The sequence below is a fragment of the Danio rerio genome, chromosome 17 (assembly GCF_049306965.1).
Source record: "Danio rerio strain Tuebingen ecotype United States chromosome 17, GRCz12tu, whole genome shotgun sequence".
In the NCBI taxonomy this organism is placed as follows: Eukaryota; Metazoa; Chordata; class Actinopteri; order Cypriniformes; family Danionidae; genus Danio; species Danio rerio.
In genome coordinates, this window is record NC_133192.1 from 44,165,239 (window position 1) to 44,189,104 (window position 23,866).

The 23,866-nt window shown below is 37.0% G+C and overlaps 1 protein-coding gene across 1 annotated transcript; it reads right to left on the bottom strand.

Moving 5' to 3' along the window:
* Positions 1 to 4,571: 4,571 nt before the first annotated feature.
* On the bottom strand, positions 4,572 to 23,656 carry supt7l (SPT7 like, STAGA complex subunit gamma). Its single transcript, NM_001013292.2, is given in 5 exon segments — positions 4,572 to 4,864; positions 13,960 to 14,185; positions 17,503 to 17,827; positions 20,766 to 21,250; positions 23,549 to 23,656. Coding segments are annotated over 4 exon segments (1,245 nt in total). The 5' UTR covers positions 21,197 to 21,250; positions 23,549 to 23,656; the 3' UTR covers positions 4,572 to 4,601.
* Positions 23,657 to 23,866: the final 210 nt, after the last annotated feature.

Below are 23,866 nucleotides of genomic sequence, written 5' to 3' on the forward strand. Positions count from 1 at the left end.
ACCGTCATAATGGGGTGATATACACACACACAGTCCTTTTTTTTTTTCATTTTAACAACATAAAAACGGTGGATCAATTGGAGCTGTTTTCAGATCGATCGCAAATTGACAAAGAAGTGACAAAGCGGTGCGTCACGATCATATCCTCAATTACTTGTTTCACATCCGCCATTTTCAGTGTGTGAGTTAAAGCGCTATCACTAAAGGAACTCCCTTGCTCTATTTTTAGATGTAAGGCTCATTGGGCTCAACACAAGATCAATTTTCTCCACATTATCGCTCTAAGCCATCTCAGCCAGTTGCATTTCTCGCAAACACAGAAGCTCCCTGTGATCTTAGGTGCAGCTGGAAAAGTACAAGTGTGTTGCCTCGTGTGCCCGTCTCTCCATTGGAAATAAAATAACTAACTTGCCTGCAGGTCACACACCAGAAGCGCCTCTCTACATGGCACAACGCCGTGCGTTTCGGAGTTCTGGGCTTGGGTTTCTGTCGGAGTGCACGCGGCGGCGCTTCGGTATGGCGGCTGGGCGCCGTTGTGTTTGCCCTGGTGGAGGCCTGTGTTTGGAGTTCTAGAATGAATGGCGCTGCGTGGCGCAACAATTCGGTACACTTCTTGTTTCTGCTGTGCCACTGAGAGTGTCTGGTGTGCCGTGTCGCAGCTTCGAGCGACACATCCGGTGCCTCAGTCAAAGTTTATTCAGTGTGCGTGGTTATTAGTCTCAGTGTGTACAAGCTCGGCAATTGAAACTAGCACACAGTTGGCTGTAAAACTACACAAAGACAAATGATTGTGTACTCTCTGGATTGTCTGTGTCCAAGTCGTACATGTATCCTAGCTTAGCTTCTCTCTGTCTGCCTGTCTGTTGTAAACACAGAGCGTGGCAGCTCCTGGCTCCGCCCCCTTGTTACGTTGGGCGGGAAGCCGAAACTAATTTTCATGTGAAGTAACACGCCCCTAAAACAGCGAGCTTTGTACACGCCCACAACATGACACTTTTTAACACATTATAATAAAAACATCTGAACTGTGTGTTGAACTGAACCTAAACTGGCACACTCAGAAGAACCATAATACTAATATTAAATCATACAAAAAGGGGTAAACTATGTGCCCTTTAAAAAGCAAATCTGTTGAGCTGTATGAACATGGACATTTAATTTAAAGCCAGGCAGCCCAAGGGCAATATAAATACAATGTATTATCATTATTATTATTATTAAGTCTATTTAACTGAATGTATTGTAATGACATTACAACATCGATGCTGTAAAAACAACCTTGTGAAACTGAAAATAGTCACATTAGGCTTTCACCAGAAGTTTACCGTTGGCTTTGAAACTCTAGCTGTGCATGGAGCCCTTTGCACCACTTTGTGGACTCATGGTTGTTCTGGTCTAGAAAAGAGGTGTGCTAAGGCGCATTGTTGGTGCATTGCAATTTTGAGGGACATGAAAGCAGGTATAAAGTCCAGCGAAGTGCGTGTTAGTTGTGCGCCTCGCTTACACATTGCTTAATACACACAGAATGTACAGCAATATGCAAATATCTTTACAGATGAAAAATAATTTAAAGGATTAAAATATTACAAAATTTAATATTTTCGACATAAATATAAAAACCACTGCCTTATGCCTTCTTCTCGGGGGTCTTTTTTCAGTTTATTCTCGACAACTTGCTTTTGTATGATGTTATTATTAGCAGTAATATTTATTATATGCATATTTATATTTGTTTTAATAAAAACAAGCTTAGATTTTTCTACCTGTCAGGTTTTGGACCATATGGGGCATAGCATGTGTACTTGGACATAACGTATTTTGGTGTTTTTTGACCACACTTGGTTATTATTGTTCATTTATTCATTTGCTTGAAATAAAATACTGACTTTAGAAATAGTTTTGAAACAAATCTTTGCGCTTACCAAACAAAATTAAATATGTAAGCTAATGGATGTCTTCAGTGGAGTGTACAACACCATTTCCTTTTCCACGAAAGAGAGAAAAAGAAAGTGAAAGTAAAGGCCGAATGGAGGTTGCTCATTCTTTATCCTTGTGCTGCAGTTGGTCTGTTTAACCGTTTTATCGCTAGTGAAGCGTTCATTTTTTCCACTTACACTCACCATGCAAATAGCAAATGTGCTATGGTGCGACATAACTTACTTTTAAAGGGAATAGGAGATGAAACTCTGATTGGTTTATTCTCAAAGCACTCTCATAACTCATTAAGAGAATAAGCACAACCCTGTTAGACCATGCACCGTGGCGCAGAGTGTATTTTTCTGTCCTTAAAATAGCAAAAGTGGATTCGGACACACCCCTAATGCTATTGACTTTGCGCTTAGATCGTTAAAATAGAGCCCTTATTCTTTGGGTTTTTTAACACTTTTTTTTGGTATTTTGTGTTGGTGTAATGTTTGGGAAGTACAACTGTTCTGAAATGATGTCCATTAAAATTAACAAAAAAAAAAAAAAAAAATATATATATATATATATATATATATATATATATATATATACTTAAAGAGTGTTAAATTGTTATTGTTATAATTTGATCTTAATTATTGGAGCCTCAAGAACTGGCAAAACATACTTTTACATTTTTTTCAGAAACTTGTAACATAATTTGAGTCTGAAGGAGATAATGTAATTTTTTTTTTAAATTATTAGTGTACAATGTTTTAAATATGCTATAGTTACCTAGTTTTAAAACATCAATTATTTAGTTAATTTAAATAAAAAGTGAATTGCATTGTTAATGTGATTTATGTGATGATATTGAATGTAGATGAATTTAGATTTAAATTTCCACCTGTGGATAATAAAGTATAGAAGATTTTATAATCATTTATTTAGGAACTAAAATATTACAGGCAGAAATGTATTTATTTGTCATTAAAAATAAAGCCGCAAGGCAAGTACAAATAAGAATCTGACTGTACAAATAAGGATCTTGTTGAAATATGACCTGCTAGAGATGCTTCTAAGACCCACCGAAGACTAAGTAAGGACTAAAACATATGGAAGATTATTTTTGCAGTCAACGCTTATGTTTTGCTTTTCATCAAAATGCCCTTGAAGTGGCCACTGAAGGCCCACACGGTTTCATTTAAGGATGCTGTGAGATAGATTTCTAGTTTTCTCCTTTAGATTGCACCTCTGGAAACATAGCTATGGATGAGTAGCAAAATTTTCACCCAACCAGTATTTATTTGCTTACTTACATTTTTAATTGGAAAACTGTTGTGGTACAGGTGTCTAAGAGACAATGCCTTCGCTGTGACGTCTGGGACTGTGCAGGTAAATGAATTGGCCTGCTTATTTAGCATGCAGATTTATGCATGCTGTAATTAATTTGCCATTACTGGCTTGACTGATGTCCCTGTGTGTTTTGAAGCACACATCAGGCTATAATTACTCTCCATGTTGTGCTCCCTCCATTGTTTTGGTACAAAAAAACAGATGCTAATTTTGCTATGGCAAACAAGTACAGTTATTGTCCTATTTCATAATTAGGTAAAACGATGACCGCCTGGCATTTGCTGAGGGAGCGTTCAACCATGCCTGTCATTTGTCTGTTTCGTTTAATTTCACTTAAAACGTCCATTCAAAGGTAGAATACCTATCTAGTCCCAACAGTGGTTGAGCCTATGCATTGCAATGACTGTGGAAATGCTTTCAGTCTCTTTAATGAAAGGGTTAGTTCACTCAAAAATGACAATTATGTTATTAATTAGTCACCCTCATGTCTTATCCAAACCTCTAAAACCTTTATTTGTCTTCAGAACACAAATGAAGATATTTTAGGTGAAATCAAAGAGCTTCCTCATCCTTCATAGACAACAGGGGCCCTGACTCACTTATACTTGGGAACAATACCAAAATATATCCTCAGAAACATCCTCAGACACATGCTCTGGAATATAAACTGAATTTTATCAAGCTATAAGAATACTATGTACACCAGGGGTGCTCAATCCTGTTCCTGGAGATCTACCTTCCTTCAGATTTCAGTTGCTACCCATATCCAAAACACACCTGAACCAATTAATTAGGACCTAAACACCACGTGATAATTACAGTCAGGTGTGTTTGATATGGGTAGCAACTGAAATCTGCAGGAAGGTAGATCTCCAGGAACAGGGTTGAGCACCCCTGATGTACACATATAAAACAAAAATAACAACTTTACTCAAGGGTTTCTATTCCTCAGTGTCAGTATATTGCGCATGTCCACAAGTTGAAACAAGCACAAGCGCATTTGAGGTAAAACATCTGAAGCTAAATGCGAGATATGAGACGAGACATGTCCTATATTCACACTGAGAAGAAACTGACTATTTTTGTTTTATGTGCACACAAATGTGTTGATAATATTAACGTTGAACCACTGAAGCCATATGGTTAGTTTTGAGGATGTTTTTTAACAAGTCGGGAACCTTGCTGTGTATGGAGGATGAGGGAGCTCTCCGATTTCAACTAAAATGTCTTAATTTGTGTTCCAAAGACTAGGTTCAGGGGTTTAAAATGACATGAGAGTGATTATCTAATGACATAATTTTCATTTTTTTTTAGGTGAACTAACTCTTTAAATGGCAGAACCACTAAACTTTTCGAATTCGTTTCTTTGGTCGCTGAGCGAAGGGGGATGTGCCTATAAGAGAATCCGGGGAATGGGACATGTAGCTTCCTTCTGATCCGCCGGGAGATGGAGGCATGCCAGCTTCACTCATGGTGGACATTGGGCCCTCTTCAAAGACGTCGCTACCCAGAACCCCATGACCTGAAACCTGGCCCTCCTCGCTATCCTGAGGTTCCATTTTCACCTGAGCCAAATGCCACAAGGGAGGGCTGTTCCCTGCTGCTCCTGTTGAAGAGAAAACCAAATGGCTGTGTTAATCTAGAACATAGGTGTCAAACGTAGTTCTTGGAGGGCCGCAGCTCTGCACAGTTTAGTTCCGAAACCTAAATAAACAGACCTGAACTAATTTAGTGCTTTAAGCTTGATTGATACCCATAGATAGGTGTGTTGAAGCAGGGCTCGAACTAAACTCTGCAATGCAGCAGCCCACCAGGAATTAAGTTTGACACTCCTGATCTAAATCATTACCAAAACAAAAGTATTCTTGCCTAATTCTAACCATTTTCCCTTTACCCCAAATATGTAATAAAACAACTGATGGATTAGGTGGTTGAATTCATTCATTATTCAATTTTCACTGCTGTTATATGCTTGGTGCTTAACAAATAAATGACTATTTTAATTAAGCCCTTAAAAGAGCATAGATGTGAAAAGTTCAACTTACAGTAAATTGTTCTAATTTTTTAATGCTTTAGTGCATAGACAGATAGAAGATTTTGCTTTAAAGAAGACACTTGTCAGATTGTAGCTGAAGTGAAAAAAAGTTTTTTTTAAAGGCGTTTAAAAATATAAAACGTGTTTAAAAAATAATAAAAATATATAAATCATATTATTTAAAATTTGTATTAAAAACTGTTACTGTTACTTTGAATTTGACAAAATATATTATAATATTATGATAAATTATATTCCAAATTTAAAATTTACATCTCAGAAGCTTTTCAGTAAATTTCTGTTTGGGTATACAGCAAGGTTATAATAGTTTTGGATTTTTTTCATTAGTTTAGTTTCTATTTGTTTTGACTTTTTGCTTTCAAATTAAGTTAGTTTTAATTAGTTTTAGCAGATTTACTAGTTTTTATTAGTTTCGATATTTTAAAATGGTTTAGTTTTAGTTTAGTTTTTATTAGTTTTAGTATTAGTTTTTAATTTTATTTTTAAAATAAGGATTTTTGTTAGGTGCAAGATTCAAAAATCAACTGAATATTGTATAATAAAAACTATAATAAAAAGCTATTCATTTTTTAAAACACGTATTCAGAGGACACATGAACACTATCATCTCCCAGTACCATCTAACCATCCTCAAATTCAAATACAACAGCCAACAAGATAGCGGCCTTAAGTACAACATGTGTGCAAACCTGCTTCTGAGGTTAGATACACAGTAGAGATGAAGAGTTTAAATATTTAACACGGATGTTAGGACTCAACAAACCAAAATTATGTAGACTACTGACTCTGAGTGCCAAACACCTGCAGCACGAAGTAAATAGATTCACTTCTAAAAGGCTTCAAGTAAAATTATGTATTAAATACATTAACAAAGATGAAAACGAAGATTTTTGCTATAATTTTTGTTAGCTTCAGTTAGTTTTGTATGTGCACAAAACAGTTTCAGTTCTAGTTTTTTTTAAAAACTAATTTTTATTTTAATTTTACATTTATTTAAAAAAAATTTTTTTTATTTTTTTTAACTATAATAACATTGATATACAATACAAAACATCACCAGCAGATGACATTCAGTTTTCACTGGTGCTTGCTGCAGAGCCATTTGGGTGGAGCTCACCTCCAATGAGCTCCAGCTCCTCCTTCTATAAGCTGTTTTAGGCCCCGTTTACACAACATTTTAGTTTTCGAGCGCCGAAAACTACGCTTTTTGAAAATGCCGAAGAGGCCATTTTCATTTTAAAACACTTCTTCTCCGTGTTAGTGTGGGCAGAGGCGAAACGGAGGCGGGGCTGCAGACATTCTCCTACCTGATTGAAGATTTTTCCTCAATATTAAGTAGCCTACACAAAGTTCAGTCTCACATCGCCTCCTTGTACGTTCAGCCTTCCCAAGTTTCAAAAAACCATCCTTATGAGTGCACTGAAATTCCTACATTTAAGTTGAAGTAATGAGGTATTTAATTAACTCATTATCTTTAGCACTGAGTTCAAAACTTTTTTCAAATGAGTAGAATTAGCTTTCAGTAAATTTTGGGTTAATTTCATTTCATTTGATAAAGTTGGCTGTTGGGTATTACAGTGTAAAAATTAAATCTACAGCCTGACAAAAAAAAAAAAAAAAAGAATCAAATGACTGAACATTAAATGAAATCAAAATACCAGAAACATAATAAAGAGGTGTAGAACAGCAAGCATGTGAAATTGTTCAACCAGCAGAAATAATGCATCATTTATCAGCTTAATCTTAATATCAGAGAGAACGAGAGGGATTTTGCAAAAACTCATGTAAACATGGTTGTTTACTTGCATTGCATTATTTATTTGCATATAAACAGAATCAATACAATTCACCTTTATTTCTATAGCGCTTTTACAATGTAGATTGTGTCGAAGCAATTTCACATGGAAAATTATAGTGATTTGAAGCAGTGTCAATTCTGTTATTAGAAATTGAATGGGTTATTTAATTTAAGCAGTAGGCTGGGGGTCAATTCAATTTCGGTAGGCTAGTAATCAGTATATTGGGATGTTAGCCAAAAAAGACAGCATACTGAGCCTCCCACGGTAAACTCTCTCGGAAAAGTTTCGCCTTAACTTTTTCTTTTGATACTAAGACCATTACAGTCACAATTTGTTGCCTTAAATATATATTTCAAATCAAATCACAGCTAGACTTCAAACTGCCTGCAGTGAACAATGGTTACGCAAAATTCACATGTTTACTAGACAGATAAAATGTTTGTAAACAGATAAAAGGACAACGTTTCGCTAAAGTTCTGTTGCTGATTATTTTTGGTGTGTTACTCACTCCTGAGTGTTTGTCAGAACACACAAGCAACTGCTTTAGAAAATGGATGCAGTAGAGAGAAGGAAAGGCAAACAAACAGCTGGATGCCACAGATTAGATGTTTTGCATGCAATGACTCTAATCAAACAGTTAGGATTTTTTGATTTCAGAGCAACAATCGCTCTGTGAGTCCAAACAAACAGGTTGCATTTCATTATTTTCTGAATATTTGTGGAATACATGTGAAAATAATCAATTCAGACCAGGGGTTTTCAAACTGTGGACCTCCACAGGGTCATAATTCAAATGAATTACTATGAACCGTCTTTTACAAATGAAACTAAACAGAAAATAATTTTCATATTTCACAGTAGATTCAAACTATTCTTTGGGGTCATATTTGAAAAACAGAAAAATCTAAAAATAAATGAATAAACAATTCCATTAACATTGTGTTTGGGGGGAGGATGGCACAACAATGAGGGGTGTCTCTTGGTGATTTCCAAAAATCAAATACATTTTATTAAATATTAAAATGACCATATGATATCCATAACTAGCAAAAGATAGTAGTTAAGTTATATAATAAAAGCCATGAACCTTTTTTTTTTTTTTTTCCATTAAATTGCAAACCTGGGGTGATTAGATTAGAATAACGACACCGCAATAGCATCAGACTGACTTTATTTTTAGATAGGTTTTATCTTTTCATTTGTTTTCATGGTTTGGGAAGCTTTCCGTTGAGTGGTCAAGTAAGCTGACTGGGGTAGAGGTCTGCATAATATATTTATATATAAATAAATTTCCGAATAAGATTGGTAACGGGTTTAACTTGGGACAGGAGCAGGCTGTCTAGCAATATCGCGCCCGACTCCCGAGCGGCACGCATATGTATGTGTGTAAATGAAATAACGCGATGCTGTGTTTAGCTTGTTTGTTGCTGTGTGTATGTGCGCACACGCGAATGAGAGATGTGTATGTGTGTGTGTGTGTGTGTGTGTGTGTGTGTGTGTGTGTGTGTGTGTGTGTGTGAGTTAGTGTGCGTGCGCGCGAATGAGAGAGAGAGCTTTGCCTGTGTGTGTGCTTGGTGCTTGTGTGTGTGTGTGTGTTAGTGCGCGTGATTGAGAGAGAGAGAGAGCTTTGTCTGTGTGTGTGTGCTTGGTGCTATGTTTGTGTGTGTGTTTATACAGACAGCTTGTTATAGGCTGTCTGGACTCTGTATACCTGGGTGGTTTTCGGTTTTGTTCTCCCCCCTGCTCTTTCCAGCGGGATCTAGCGGGATCGGGTGTGGCGGGTAGAAAATGGGGCAGGGCAGGCAGCGGGACAACAAATGCTTAATATCAGTGGGAGCGGTCAAGTTCGCGCTAAAACCTGGCAGGCGGGAGCGGGATTCAAAATTTAGTCACGCGCAGATCTCTAGACTGGGGTCTCACTAGCCAATCTGGAGGCTGTGTACACCAGGCAGCTAAAGAGATTTATAAATTAAATTTTAAGTGCCACTGCTCATCCCCTACCCTGAGAGTTCCAGCTCCTTCCTTCTGGTCGCAGGTTTTTAGTATCAAACTGTAGTACTAAACGATACAAAAATAGTTTTATACCAGCAGACATTAGACATTTGAATATGGCATAGACTAAAGCAGAGAGGTTTCTGTGACTTTTATAATTTACATTTTATAGATTGGGTTTTTTTTTTTTTTTGAAGGAAGTGTTTTGTCTGTTTATTTTTTATGTCTTTATGTCCATTTGTGGCGATGCAGTGGCGCAGTAGGTAGTGCTGTTGCCTCACGGCAAGAAGCCTCGGCTGGGTCAGTTGGCGTTTCTGTGTGGAGTTTGTATGTTCTCACTGCGTTCCCGTAGTGTATGAGTGTAGGGGTGTCAAAATTAATAGTTTCTTCGGTGCACTGCGATGCAGACGCGGACAATTCTGTATCGGTTCAGTAATAATCATATCCGTTTATTGTGTACTGACGTCATTTATCTCCTATGCACACTGTCGCGAGTGTGAGCGCGAGTATTTACAACAATCAGGCAACTCAGGGCCAGCCCGTGGCATAGGCACCATAGGCATATGCTAAGGGTGCTGTACATCCAGGGGGGCGCCAGAAATGAGCACGGTTCAGTTGGTTTTGTTTTCGATTTTCCTGACACACATTCAGTTATAGACGGCAATAACTCAAAAACCTCTAAAAGATCTAAAAAGATCTAAAGTGTGTTTCCTACAAAAAGACAAAGCTGGTTATGTTTCACAGCTGTCTCTTTTTTTTTCCGCCCGACATTACGAGCACTGCTCTGTTTAAGCCTTCGCAATATGGCTGTTTCTCAATATGCGTTCTTCAGCAGTCTTGCGTCCTCGTGTTCTCGTGCAACGTCATCATCAGCTGCCTAAGTTCAATTCCAATACTCAAAACCGCAAGTACAGAGGACGCGTGAAACATCCTGGATGTGTTCTTGATATTGAGGACGCACCAATGCAGACTTGAGCACCGAACTCTCTCTGGAAGTCCCAGAAGTCATTGCGACTGGAGTTGGGAAGCGCAGCATTTTATTTAGATTTATCATTATAGTTCAGAGATATGACTTATTTACCTCAGGAGTTTCTCTAAATGAAACGGTGAAAGTAAACATTAACATGAATATCTTAATAAAGGAGTAAACACATTAAGGGTGTTTGTTTGCTGAAGTTCGTATTAAAATCTGTTTTATTTATATTGTGCAGAGTATATTTATAATGTTTTTATGCAAAGTATATATTTTGAAGAGGGGAAAAACAATAAAACGTTGTATGAGTGCTGTAATGTTTAAATAATTTCCATTTAAAACGCGTGAAGGTCACGTGACCATCAGGAAGAACGCAGCATCTCATTTCTCAAAGGACGCATTCTCTGCCCTCGCAGTCTCCTGAGTTTGTTTTTCCGAGGACACCTGGCAAGACCAGTCTCCACAAGAATGCAAGTCCATTCTCTGCGTTCTTGGAATTGAGAAACAGCCATGTGTTTAGCCGGGAGAGCTTGCGCTGAGAGGAGCTCTCAGTAAGGGACCGTCAGAAAAGTGCGTCTTTTTTTTGTTTTTCTGCTCCGCTTAGCGCGAGCTCTCCCTGTTGCGAGGGCTTAAGTGTGTGTGTGTGTGTGTGTTTGTTTGGTGCTGTCTATGTTTGTGTATGTGTTTAAATGAGAGACAGTGTGGTGCTGTGTGTCTGTGTGTTTATACAGACAGCTTGTTATAGCCTCCCCCCTATAAAATAAAACTGTATATAGAAAGCATCGTCAATGCACAGTGATGCACCGAGATATCGAATTGAACCGAATCGAAGGCATGATAATCGTAACCGAACCGAACCGTGAGACCAGTATAGGTTCACACCTTTATATGAGTGTGTGTGGATGTTTCCCAGAGATGGGTTGCAGCTGGAAGGGCATCCGCTGTGTAAAACATGCTGGAGAAGTTGGCGCTTAATTCCTCTGTGGCGACCCCAGATTAATAAAGGGACTAAACCGAAAAGAAAATGAATGAATGAATGTCCATTTGTTGTTTTCATTATGTGAGTTTTGTGTGGCGCTGTAATGAAATGAGGACTCTCAACTGCAAACCAAATCAACATTCGGGTAAAAATAAAGTAGCCTATCCTATCCTAATGCGACCATGTTAAATTTTTTCGACAACTTTTCAATATTGACATACAATAAAAATAAATGCAGGTCATGTGAAAGATGATCTTCGAGTGGCGGTCTCCAAACAAAAATGGATTTGCTGCGCTCGAAACATTGTGTAGTCGGTCTCGTTAGGTAAATTTAATGTTGAAATAAACAAATGAATAAATCACTATAAAAATATGCATGGTTGTCAGACAACAACATGAAAGCATGGATCCATCCTTCCTTGTTTTAATGGTTTAGGCTGATGGTGGTGGTGTAATGTTGTGGGGGATGTTTTCTTGGCACACTTTGGGCTCATTAGTACCAAATGAGCATGGTATTAACGCCACAGCCTACTTGAGTATTGTTGCTGACCATTTCCATCTCTTTATAAACAGTGTACCCATCTTCTGATGGCTACTTTCAGCAGTGTAATGCATTATGTCAAAGTACAAATCATTTCAGATTGGTTTATCGAACATGACTATGAGTTCACTGTACTCAAATGGCCTAAACAGTCACCAAATTTCAATCCAATAGAGCAGTGGTTCCCAACCTTTTTTTACCTGAGCCCCCCTTTTCTCCCGAAAAATATTGTAAGGCCCCCCCTCTACATTTGATAATATTATCGCTCATATAATTGTGCAGTAGGTATGACAAAAATGTTTGTTTTCAAACAAACAGTATGTTTATTACAATATCTAGATATGTTTATGCACAAATAATAGCCTAATGTAAAATATATTTGTATTGGGTACACTTTGCGGTATTGGGGATGAGTCGTCTGCAAATGTCTTATTAATTTGGATGGCCTCATGCATTCGTTAGCAAAAACTGTGGTGCAGATAATGGCCTGTGGCTGGGTCAGGGACTCTTTGCTTTCGAAAAAAAAACATTAGTTCAGGTAACTATCTTGGTATTTCCTGCATTTCGTGTTTCCAGTATTGCTAGCGCTGCGACCCGAAATGTTTGGAGCTTCCTTACCTGGGTAAGGGAAAACACTTATTTTGTATTTTAAATACGTTTTATTTCGATGGTCCATTTGAGTATTAGTAGACTGCTTAATATCTGTTGATACTGTTCCTTCAACAGACATTTACCTGACTATAGATCTTTTTCTCAGAACGCAAAATTACCCATCATGCTTTGTGTGTATGCGCTAGGAGAATACTAAGAACTTCCGGTCAGCAGCTGTTGCGTATAAAGAGTCACGTTTGGACAGCTTTGATTCTGACAGTTTTAATCTATTTTATTTGCTTTTAACATCTTTGAACTAATACTGGTGTCGATCAGCACCACCTCCTGGACTGACTGTTTAAAAAAATGTGATCTTATAGAATGGAAAACAACTGCTGTAAGGCATTTTCTCCTCGTCAGACAGCATCTTGTGCCATTCAAATGAAGCCTTGTCATCCCTAAAGTCAACATTTTCTCTTTCTTTCAAATATATAATCAGCCCAAACAAATGTAATTCACCAAAATGTTTGACACACACACATAGCCTGTACATAAACTGTACTGTCCCACTAACATGAACATAAATGGCTTCTGATTAGAATCAACATGCAAATCAGCCAGCAGAATATCAGTAACAGACTTTAAATGGTCATTTTTGTAAATTGCATGACTTGCATACCTGTTAAGTTTCATGCCAGTAATCTCTAGAATGCAGTGAATTATTGTGTGTGTGTGTGTGTGTGTGTCTGTGTGTGCATGCACGTGCATTGAAGAGCTGCTGAACTAACAGCTGACGGGAACACACACACACACACACCGTATTTCTGGCGGCAGATTCGTGAACTAGAAGAACGTTTTTCTCTCATGCTTGAACCAAATCTGACAGATTATAACAGCTTTAACACGCCTTTCAAAGTTGTGATACAAAACACTCCAAAATTATCTTTTGTAAATGCTGTAAATGGAAGTTTTAAACATTCTACCGGAAGATGCTGGTCGCTATGGTGCCCTCCAAGAAAAAGGTCGATAAGAAACTTTGCAAGTACATGTGAACTTACACTAACCTTAACCAATCTACTTATTATAATCTAATGAGAAATACCTGGCATGTAGAAGCAATGTCACTTAAATTAAACAATTGGACCATAAAAATAAACTGTAACCCTATTAGCTGCTGTCTTTTTACATTTTTTGTGGAAAACGAATTACAAATTTTTCCATGCTTTGGTCAGCCAGAAGATGTAATGAATTAAGGGAACATGAAAATTTCAAAATACGACGTGACCCTCCACAGAGCTCGCTGAGGCCCCCTTGGGAACAGCTGCAATAGAGCACCTTTGGGATGTGGTAAAACGGGAGATTCACATCATGGCTGTGCAGCCGACAAATCTGCAGCAACTGCTTGATACTATCATATCAATATGGAACAAAATCTCAGAGGAACATTTCCAGTGCCTTGAAGAATCTATTCCATGAAGGATTAAGGCAGTTCTGAAGGCAAAAGAGGATTCAACCCAGTATAAGTAAGGTGCACCTAATAAAGTGGCCAGTGAGTGTATTTATAACCATTTCCAAAGACAGTGTGATGGGGGGAGTCATGAGCCCATGACCTTGTTATTTTGGAGGTTGTGGGCTAAAAAGTTTGGCAACCGCTAATTTAAGGAACAAGTGATGTAGGAATCAACGGTATGATGTTAATTTCTTTTGAATTTTTTTAAGTTAGCCTTGGCAGAACATTAATAAGTCTCATGAGAACTGAATAAGGCATACCTGATGCATGAGGAGAATGTCCTTCCTCCAGTCTTTCACTGGACGTGCCCAACACACCAATAGGCAAGGCCTGGTCTCCTGAGGCCAGATCTGCTTCTGGCTCCTCGCTCAAAGGAAACGCGATGTCACTTACTGGCTCCTCTTTAACCTTCAAGGGTTTGGAATCCTCCAGAGCCTTTTCTGGGTTCACAAGTATATCATACTCTTCCGAGAGCTCCTTGCTAACCTAGAGTGAATGGCATGACATGTCAGTTTGCTTTTTTTGTTTTTGTTTTTTTGATAAATGCGAAACATACAGTAAATTGTTGAAAAGGTCAAAACAATGGGTCTTATTCACTAAGAACGGCATACGCTTATTTGTATTTATATACACATTTAAACTACTCATGAAAACTTTCAAATTAATTCAAAACGTACGCACACAAGAGCTTGTTCTTTAACTTAACCCAGCATGTGCTCAAACCAGCAACCTTCTTTCATTGAGGTGACAGCGCTACCTACTGCAATGTGCCACTATAATTGAGAACTATTTATATTATTTCAACAATACAATTACTGTCCAACAATATTACTGTTTTTAAATCACAGTGAGGGGTAGGTTTAGGGTTGAAGTCAGGGTAGACATTAGTAAAATACAATTTATGGGGTAATTTGATAAATAATATAAATAATTATTTAAAAATTTCTGCTTTGACATTAATGTGAGGTGTAGGCTTATGGTTTGGGGTGGGGTAGTCGTAAATAAAATACAACTTTTTATTTAATAAATAATATTATTAAATAATAAATATGATAAAACAAATATTAAGTAATATCAGGCCCGTGCAGAGACTGTCCAAAGGGCATGTGCAGGAATAAAATAAAAAGGGGCGGGGGGGGCGGGGTCGCGGTGTTGTCACGCGCGTTCTGATCAGCTGTGTTGTCGCTGGGGCTGAAGGTCGGGACGCGGGGGCACTTTTGATCATTTTGGAAGGGCACTTTCTATCCAAGACTAAAAAGGGCATGTGCAGTGCACAGGTTGAGCCCTATGTGTGCACGTGCCTGAGTAATATTAATCTTTTTCATGATTAATAATTTTTAATGAACTTTCAGCTATAGCTGTATCTCATCAAGCAGCAACCCTTAAACTTGTTCTTCTCTTAGGGAATTTGGAGAAAATGTGCCTGCATAAATTAGGTTATTAATTTGCATAATACTTGCCCAATCTTGCTCTATATAGGGACTTTTCGCAAAGTGGCCCTCATCCAGAGAAAGAGAATTATGACATCAAAACCAAAGACGAAAATGGAAAAACTTTAACAATAATGAACATGAGGATTTGCTGTCAGAGGTGGAAGCCAGAATAAAGGTTGCATAAAACAATGATGAGTTCACTAGGCAACTTAAAGCGACTTAATAACCACTAGGGCTGCACGATATTGGAAAAATCTAACATTGCGATATTTTGTTATCCTGCGATTATGTTTTGCAATATGAATACAATTCCACCTGTTGACTTGATGTCTATATGGAAGGAGTTTATAATTTTAGACTGATCGGCATAATTATGTAGGGAAGTGTATCTGCATAAAATCAAACAAACAATCTACAAGCAGAGAATAAATACAATAAAGGAACAGATACAAACGTAATAAACAGAGTTATGATCATTTTCTGAGTCTAACAGTATTTAGGTGCAATAATTGAATAATAAAATGACAAATGATTAAACGGATCTAATTGTTATTAAAGTTGCAAATAGTACTATTTCTTACTCCTCAATGCTTTTTAAAATCATAATACAGTCAACAAGCCTATAAAACACATGCAAATTATAAATTACAATCCAGACTCAACATTGCATATTCTTGATATGTGACTATTGTGAATGATCACATTGCGATGATGATGCTGAAACGATATACACTAACTGACAAAAGTCTTGTTGAATATCCAAGTTTTAGGAACAACAAATAATAACTTGACTTGTAGTTGATCATTTGGTATCAGAGCTGGCTTATTCGAAAGGCAAAGGCCTCTAGAGTACGCTTATTTTACCAAAATAAAATATGATCATGCCTTGATTTTTAATAATTTAATTAGGACAGTAAGGTCTGACTTTGCTTGGTCAAAAGTTTTGTCACTTAACAGAAATAATGTAAGCTGCGTCCCAAATCGCATACTTATGCACTATTCTATGCCATTTTGTAGTATAAATAGTGTACATAGTGCATTCACACTGAAAACTCTAAAAATAATAAGTGCACTTAAATTACCCGGATGATGCACTCATTTATCTGCTAAAATGAAGTGTGGAATGATGGACACTTCACGCACTCAACGACCGCAGGTTTGCTTACGTAGCGGAAAAGGCGGAGCTATCGGACGCACATGTTGAATAACTTTCTTTATTTTGGATGGTGAAAGCAAAATTCTCCTATGAGAGTGGTTATAGCGCCTCCCGATGGTGAATGCGGTTATACTCATGGCATGTATTATTTGATAACTCAGTCGATAATTTCACTGATTTGGCAACCGTTAAACGTCATCAGGGAATTTCCGCTTGGTAAAAAAACATTAGTGTGCCATTTGGGCGACACTACATACATGTACTATCCTGTTGAGTGTGTAAGTGCATAAGTACAAAGTGCATGAGTGCAGAGTGTAAAGTGTGCCATTTGGGATGCAGTTACAATCTTTGCAATGACTCAAATAACTTATTAACAAGGTCATCTGCAAAAGCAAAGAAAGCATTCTTGCAGAACTCCCAGAATTCATCAAGAGTCCTTGGATTCATCTTCAATGCCTCCTCCTTCATCTTACCCCATACATGCTCAATAATGTTCATCTCTGGTGACTGGGCTGGCCAATCCTAAAGCACCTTGACGATCTTTGCTTTCAGGAACTTTAATGTGGAGGCTGAAGTTTGAGAAGGAGAGCTATCTTGCTGAAGAATTTGCCCTCTCCTGTGGTTTGTAATGTAATTGGCAGTACAAATGTCTTGATACCTCATGCTGTTGGTGTTGCCATAAACTTTGCAGATCTCTCGCATACTGAATGTAACCCCAAATCATGATTTTTCCTTCACCAAATCTTGGGTCCATGTGGGTTCCAATAGGTCTTCTGCAGTATTTGAGATTATTGGGATGCAGTTCAACAGATGATTCATCTAAAAAAGTCTACCTTCTGCCACTTTTCCAAGTGATCAACGAGAAGTCAAGCTATTATATGTTGCTCATACAACTGGGATTGATGACAAGACTTTTTCTTTTTCGGTAGTGTATTGTGCAGCCCTAATAATCACCATTTATTATAGATCATATAACAATTGTTTAGACCTTTAGAAATTTGAATGAATGAATGCCCTTACTCTTATAATTTACATAAATAGAAAACAAAATAGGTCCCGAAATAGAACCTGGAGAAACTCCTTTAGTTAGGTCAAGAAAATTATGTGATCATTTTCATGCCCAAAATCAGCACTGTTATGTTCATGATCAAGTGAATTAAATGCCTTGTGTACGCATGTTTAGTGAATGAGACACAATATTAGCCATGTCTCACCTGCAGCATGTAGCTGTGATAATCTTTGATACGGACTTGCCAGAAACGCTGTAGTGCCAGGATGCTGCCGATGCCCAACTCATGGAATACCTGCTCCAATACATCAGGGAAGGCAGTAGAGCCCTGGCAGGCCTCCCTGTCAACAGCCACACGCAGCAACTTGGTGAGCCGCAGATAGTGTTCATGAACCAGGTCAGTTAAAGTCTCCAGTACGCTTTCGTTGGCTGACTCGAATCCAATATGAGCGAGCACTGTGGCCACTGACTGGTACAGAAGCTGACGGCAGGATGGCCAGCTAAGCTCAGTGACTGGCTCACCTTTACCTCTAAAAACAGTCAAATATAGAGAAGTTAGAAAAACAGGTAAAAGACAGAAAGCAAAGGATATTGAATAAGAGTCATATAGACCAGTGTTTCTCTGCCACGTTTCTGGAGGACCACCAACACTGCATGTTTTCCCCGTCTCATTAACCAAACACATCAGATTTAGATCATCAAATCATTAGCAAAGACTGAAAGACCTGCAATGGGTGTGAAAGGAAGCTTTCTGCAGGTTTCAATTTAAGACATTTTTAAAATTTATTTTTAAGACTTTTTAAGACCATTATAAATGAAATTTTAGACTCATAAAGGGCTAAATGCTAATGCTAAATTTTAGACTCATAAAGGGCTAAATGCTAATTTTTTTAAATGGCCTAGATGGAAAATATTTTTATTTGCCCTATTAAAAAAGTATAATAATTTAATATATTTAATAATGCAATAATAAATGAATAATAAAAAATGTATACACTTTAGATACTTCTTAACAAAGTATACAATGTTTTTCCAACATAAACTTTCTTTAAAATAAAAAAAATAAACAAATGTTTAAAAAAGTTTTTAAACCTAAAATAGACTAAATCTATGCACAACAATCTGTCCAGGTCTGTGTCCTCAGCTGTAAATACATGGAACACTTCTAACAAATGGTATTGTAAGGGAAATAATAAAACCATTATGGTAAATAAAGTTCAAAGATACCTTTTTAAATCTTTTTTTTATTTTTTGACCTTTTTTAACCTTTTTTTATTTTTTAACCTTTTTTAGTTTAGTTTTATTGAGATGTACTGTTAGTGTTGGTTAAGTTTTTGGGCAGTAATGCATTAACAAAGGAAAATTAAGACCTGTTAAAAAAGATTTAAGACCTACAGCACAATATTTCAGTAAATTTAAGACTTTTTAAAGCCTAAAATTTCGATTTTAAGATTTAAGACATTTTTAAACTTTTTAAGACCCTGCAGAAACCCTGGAAAGTCAAAGGAGACATCTAAAACATTCAGTGTTGGTAGTCCTCTAGGAATGTGGTTGAGAAACACTGATATAGACAATTTTGAGGGATGCAAATAAAAACAACAGTCCCAATATTTTTCCTGTTTTATATTTTTTCATTTCTATAGCTTAAAAGAGCCACAAATTGATAAATATTGATATACTAGTTGTTTTAACATTAAGATATGCTTAAACTGCCTCTTGTTACAGTTATGAAATAGTTTGATAACAAGCAGGAAATGTTCATGGTCAATGATATGACCACATTGAAATAATCTAAAAAAAAAACTAATAATAGAAATGTTTCAAATAAGCATGTTTACATTTGTGGCTGTCCAGTGTTTTGAATATATCACTGGAAAGTGAATTTGTTGAAATGTAAATATACAAAAAAGTTTAGATTTTTAGGCTCATTCACAAGTACTTGATAATCGTAGAATTAATACAATTGAAAAAATATATATATATTGTGGCTCAGTGGTTAGCCCTGTCACCTCACAGCAAGAAGGTTGCTGGTTCGAGCTGGGCCAGTTGGTATTTCTGTCTAGAGTTTGCAAGTTCTCCCTGTGTTTGCGCGGGTTTCCTCTGGGTGCTCCGGTTTCCCCCACAGTCCAAAGACATGCGCTATAGGTGAATTGGATGAACTAAATAGGCTGTGGTGTATGAGTGGGTATGAATGGAACAGTGTATGGGTGTTTCCCAGTATTGGGTTGCAGCTGAAAGGGCATCTGCTGCGTAAAACAATAGTTGGCGGTTCATACTGCTGTTGCAATCCCTGATCAATCTGATCAAGCCGAAAAAAAATTAAAGAATGAATAAATTTGATTAAGTCCAGAGATTGTTTTTTTTATTTTATTTCTCAGGTTAAAGGTTTGTCATATTGCATATGCTGTATGAAACTGTGTGACATTTAAATATCTTACTCATCCAAACATATATTCTACCAATGATAGAAAAATACTAGGATGATTAAACGAAGTAAACAAATGAGAGGTGTGGGTGTTTGTGGATGTGTGTGTGCAAGTGTGTGGGTGGGTTGTGTGCAGCAAAGCAGCCATATCTGTTTTTGCTTCCATAGTAACAGTAGACCCTTTTCACATTTCTGGGTTTCTTAGTAGCGGAAGTTGTCATAGTTGGGTAAACTTAGACTGCAGTGAATGGGAGAATACAACAAATATTTTTTTACAATCTTATTTGCTCAAATAATGAAAGAAAAACTCCATGATGATGTTATAAAGACTTTCATAAAAATGAAAATTGTTGTGTGAAACTGATAACGGCAGCCAGAGGGGAGAATTATGTTAAATTTACTATCCTGTCCAATAGACGCTTCATTAGAAACGCCTCGCACAAGCAGTAATTTGTTTTTTGTGATTTGAAGCAAAGATTATATAATACATATATAAAAACATTTAAATATTCATAAGTTTTTTTTTTTATTTAAATATTAAAAACGATCAAGGATTTAAGATGCTGATGACCGTCTTGTAAAAAGGGTCCGTTGCCAGAACTACCTGGTAATTTTGCTAAATAATAAAACAGTATATTTCTTTGAATTGTTATACTTTCTAATAAAAGTATTTTTAAAGAAAATGTGTTTAATGTGTACAGTAATGTGTAATATATTCAAAAAGTTCTAAAAAAAAAAAAAAAAGCATTAACGAACTGAAGATTTGGCTCATCGGCTGTCAATCTGAAGATAGGATGATTTTATTTATAAAAATCATATGTTTACAATTACCAATATGCAATATTAAAGACGCAAGAAACTATATATTGTATTTAATAATGTAAAATAGCTATTTTTATGTATGGGAATGTCATATTTTAAGTTTAGAGATTGGGGTTCATTCGGGTTCGTTTGATTGACAAATTGGCCTAATTTTGGACTACTTTGGATGGCCAATGTGCTATTTTTGTTGTGAAAACCTGGCAACCCTATTTTTAACTTACTTGTAGAAATCACTCTCTGGGTCACTGTGGCGTAGCTGGAACGGCAGTCGAGGCGCTTTACTGTCTAGTGGAAGCAGATCATCAGGTACAGTGGGTGTGGGAGGTCGTGGAGGCAGAGCATCTCCTTCCTCAGGTTTAAAGGCACTCTGGCCCTCTAATAACGTGGGCAGGGGTTGCTGGCCTTGTTGGGCAGCAGCAATGAGACCCCGGAGACGACGAGCGTGCTGGCTCAGCTGCACCGTATGGATTGTTAGGCTGCAGGGCTCAGATGGGATATCCAGCATGGTGGTTGGACGAGGACGCTGTGCAGAAGGCTGATGTAAAGGAGGGTCCTGCATCTCCACCTGCCGGAACTCACGCTGGAGAAGGTCAAAAGAACTGCGGCCTGATGAAGCTGAAGCCACTGGGAGCTCACCCCAATAACGCATCATCTTCACACAATGCTGTCGCTGCTTGTGTTGACAAAATTGTAAATCTTGAGGAGTCTGAAAACAACATCCATCATATCTCTCATTACCAATGCACTGTTTATGGATATACACTCGCTGGCCATTTTATCAGGTAGAACTGTCCAACTACTTGTTAACGCAGATTTATAATCAGCCAATCACATAGCAGCAACTCAATGCACTTAGGCATGTAGACATGGTCAAGATGATGTGCTGCAGTTCGATACGAGCATCAGAATGGGAAATTAAGTGACTTTGAACATGGCATGGTTGTTGGTGCCAGATAGGCTGGTCTGAGTATTTCAGAAACTGCTGATCTACTGGGATTTTCATGCACACCATCTCTAGGGTTTAGAGAATGGTCTGAAAAAGAGAAAATATCCAGTGAGCGGCAGGTCTGTGGGCGCAAATGCCTTGTTGATGCCAGAGGTCAGAGGAGAATGGCCAGACTGGTTCAAGCTGATAGAAAGGCAACAGTAAATCAAATAAAAACTAAGTATTGTTGCTGACCATATCCATCCCCTTTATGATCGCAGCGTACCCATCTTCTGATGGCTTCTTCCAGTAGGATAATGTGTCATGTCATAAAGCGTGAACCATCTCAGACTGGATTTTGAAAATGACAATGAGTTCACTGTACTGAAATGGCCTCCAAAGTCACCAGACCTTAATCCAATAGAGCACCTCTGGTATGTGGTGGAACAGGAGATTCACATCATACATGTGCAGACGACAAATCTGCAGCAACCGTTTAAAGCTATTATGTCAAAATGGACCAAAATCTCTAAGGAATATTTCCAGTACCTTGTTGAATCTATGCCACAAAGAATTAAGGCAGTTCTGAAGGCAAAAGGGGGTCCAACCCATTACTCGTAAGGTATACCTAATAAAGTGGCCGGTGAGTGTTTTTCTCAAATGACAAAATGTAACTTTTTTAATTGTATATATATTTGCATTTTGATACTGTAAACAGTCTCCACTTCTTATGTGTTATATGTGATCCTGGATCACAAAACCATTCTGTTGTTGCACAGACATATTTTTTGGGAACAGCTTAAAATTTATTTTAGGAATCAGAATTTGTAGATATTTAGTTTATTGCAAAAAATACTTTAAAATAACATTTTTTGAAGACATTTTGTCAGTTTCTTTCAATATTAAAACCAGCTTTAAAACAAACAGCTTAAACCACCCCAACTGGCTGGAAACCAGCCTAGAAATGGCCAAAACCCCTTTAAAACTAGGCTAATCTACCAGCTAAACCCAGCCAACCAGCCTGGTTTTAGAGGGGTTTGGGCCATTCCCAGGCTGGTTGCCAGCCATTTCCAGACTGGTCTTAGGTTGGTCAGGCTGGGAGATGACCAGCTTAAACTAGGCTAATCAACCAGCTTAAACCATAGAGGTAAAGTTGGTTTTAAATTCGCACATTCATTCATTTAGGAGTCTCTATATTATGTATCATGTTACCTTGAATAGTCAGTCGAAATTAGCATGCAAGTATGATTTCTAAACAACATTAACACCATCTAATTCACTGTGAACAATGTTGTACTTTGAAAGTCATTTGCTGCTCATATGACATGTTTTTGACATTATTAAGGAGAATTTTTGAATATTATATTATATATATAATATTTTATTATTATTATCTGTTATATGAAGTTATAAAATATTATAACTTCATATAACAGAATATAAAACCAACTTTACCTCTATATAAAAATTGAGGTAAAGTTGGTTTTATGTTCACACATTTGGAGTTTCTCATTAATATAATTTCATAAAAGTATTATTTGCAAATAGTAGGCTAAATAGTAGAATCAAATTAGCAACAAATCACTATTAAAGCACAACACTGTTAACAGTCAAATAAATAGAGCTAATTTTATTTTCAATTCATACTTACATGTGATTTCAGACCGAATATTCAAAGTAACGTTACCATGGTAAACAATATAGGGAGCATGAACTTCACCTCAATCAGAGAAAATATATAACGTTACAGTGTTTGTTGCTGCAGTGCTTTAATTTGACTAAAAAACAAAATATATTTCCTAATGAGAGTATAATAATAACCGTTAAATCCCTAAACATATGCATTTTCTTTATCCTAAATACAATATCTTTTACTTTCAGTATAAAACGTGGGTATAAAATTCAGTTCTGAAAAGTACTATACTGCCAGGTGATACATAACCATAAACTACCAAATACACATAAAACATTTTGCTTTATATATCGAGACTAAATGTAACTTATTCAAGACTTAAAAGTAAACTTTAATACTGCACAGCGTTACTACCCAGGGTTTCATATAAGAATCGTATGGATTACCTTTCATAAACAGACGATCATAAAGGCCAAGATTAGTAAAACAATCCAATGCGTATCATTTATTTCAGTTTCAAAACGACATGTAAACGCCAGACGTTCGTGAGGTACAACACTAAAATGTTTCCGAATCCTTGAAAAAGAGTAAATCGTTCCTAGTTGTTGTAGCCAGCAGATAATATGTTAAAAATCTTAAATCTACATTTATGTAGAATAGACATATTAGGCGTCAAAAATAAAATATGCAGTGGCATTTCTTGTTATACTCTAAAATAGATAACCCTATGTCATGTATATATATCTATGAGCCTATAGTCTCAG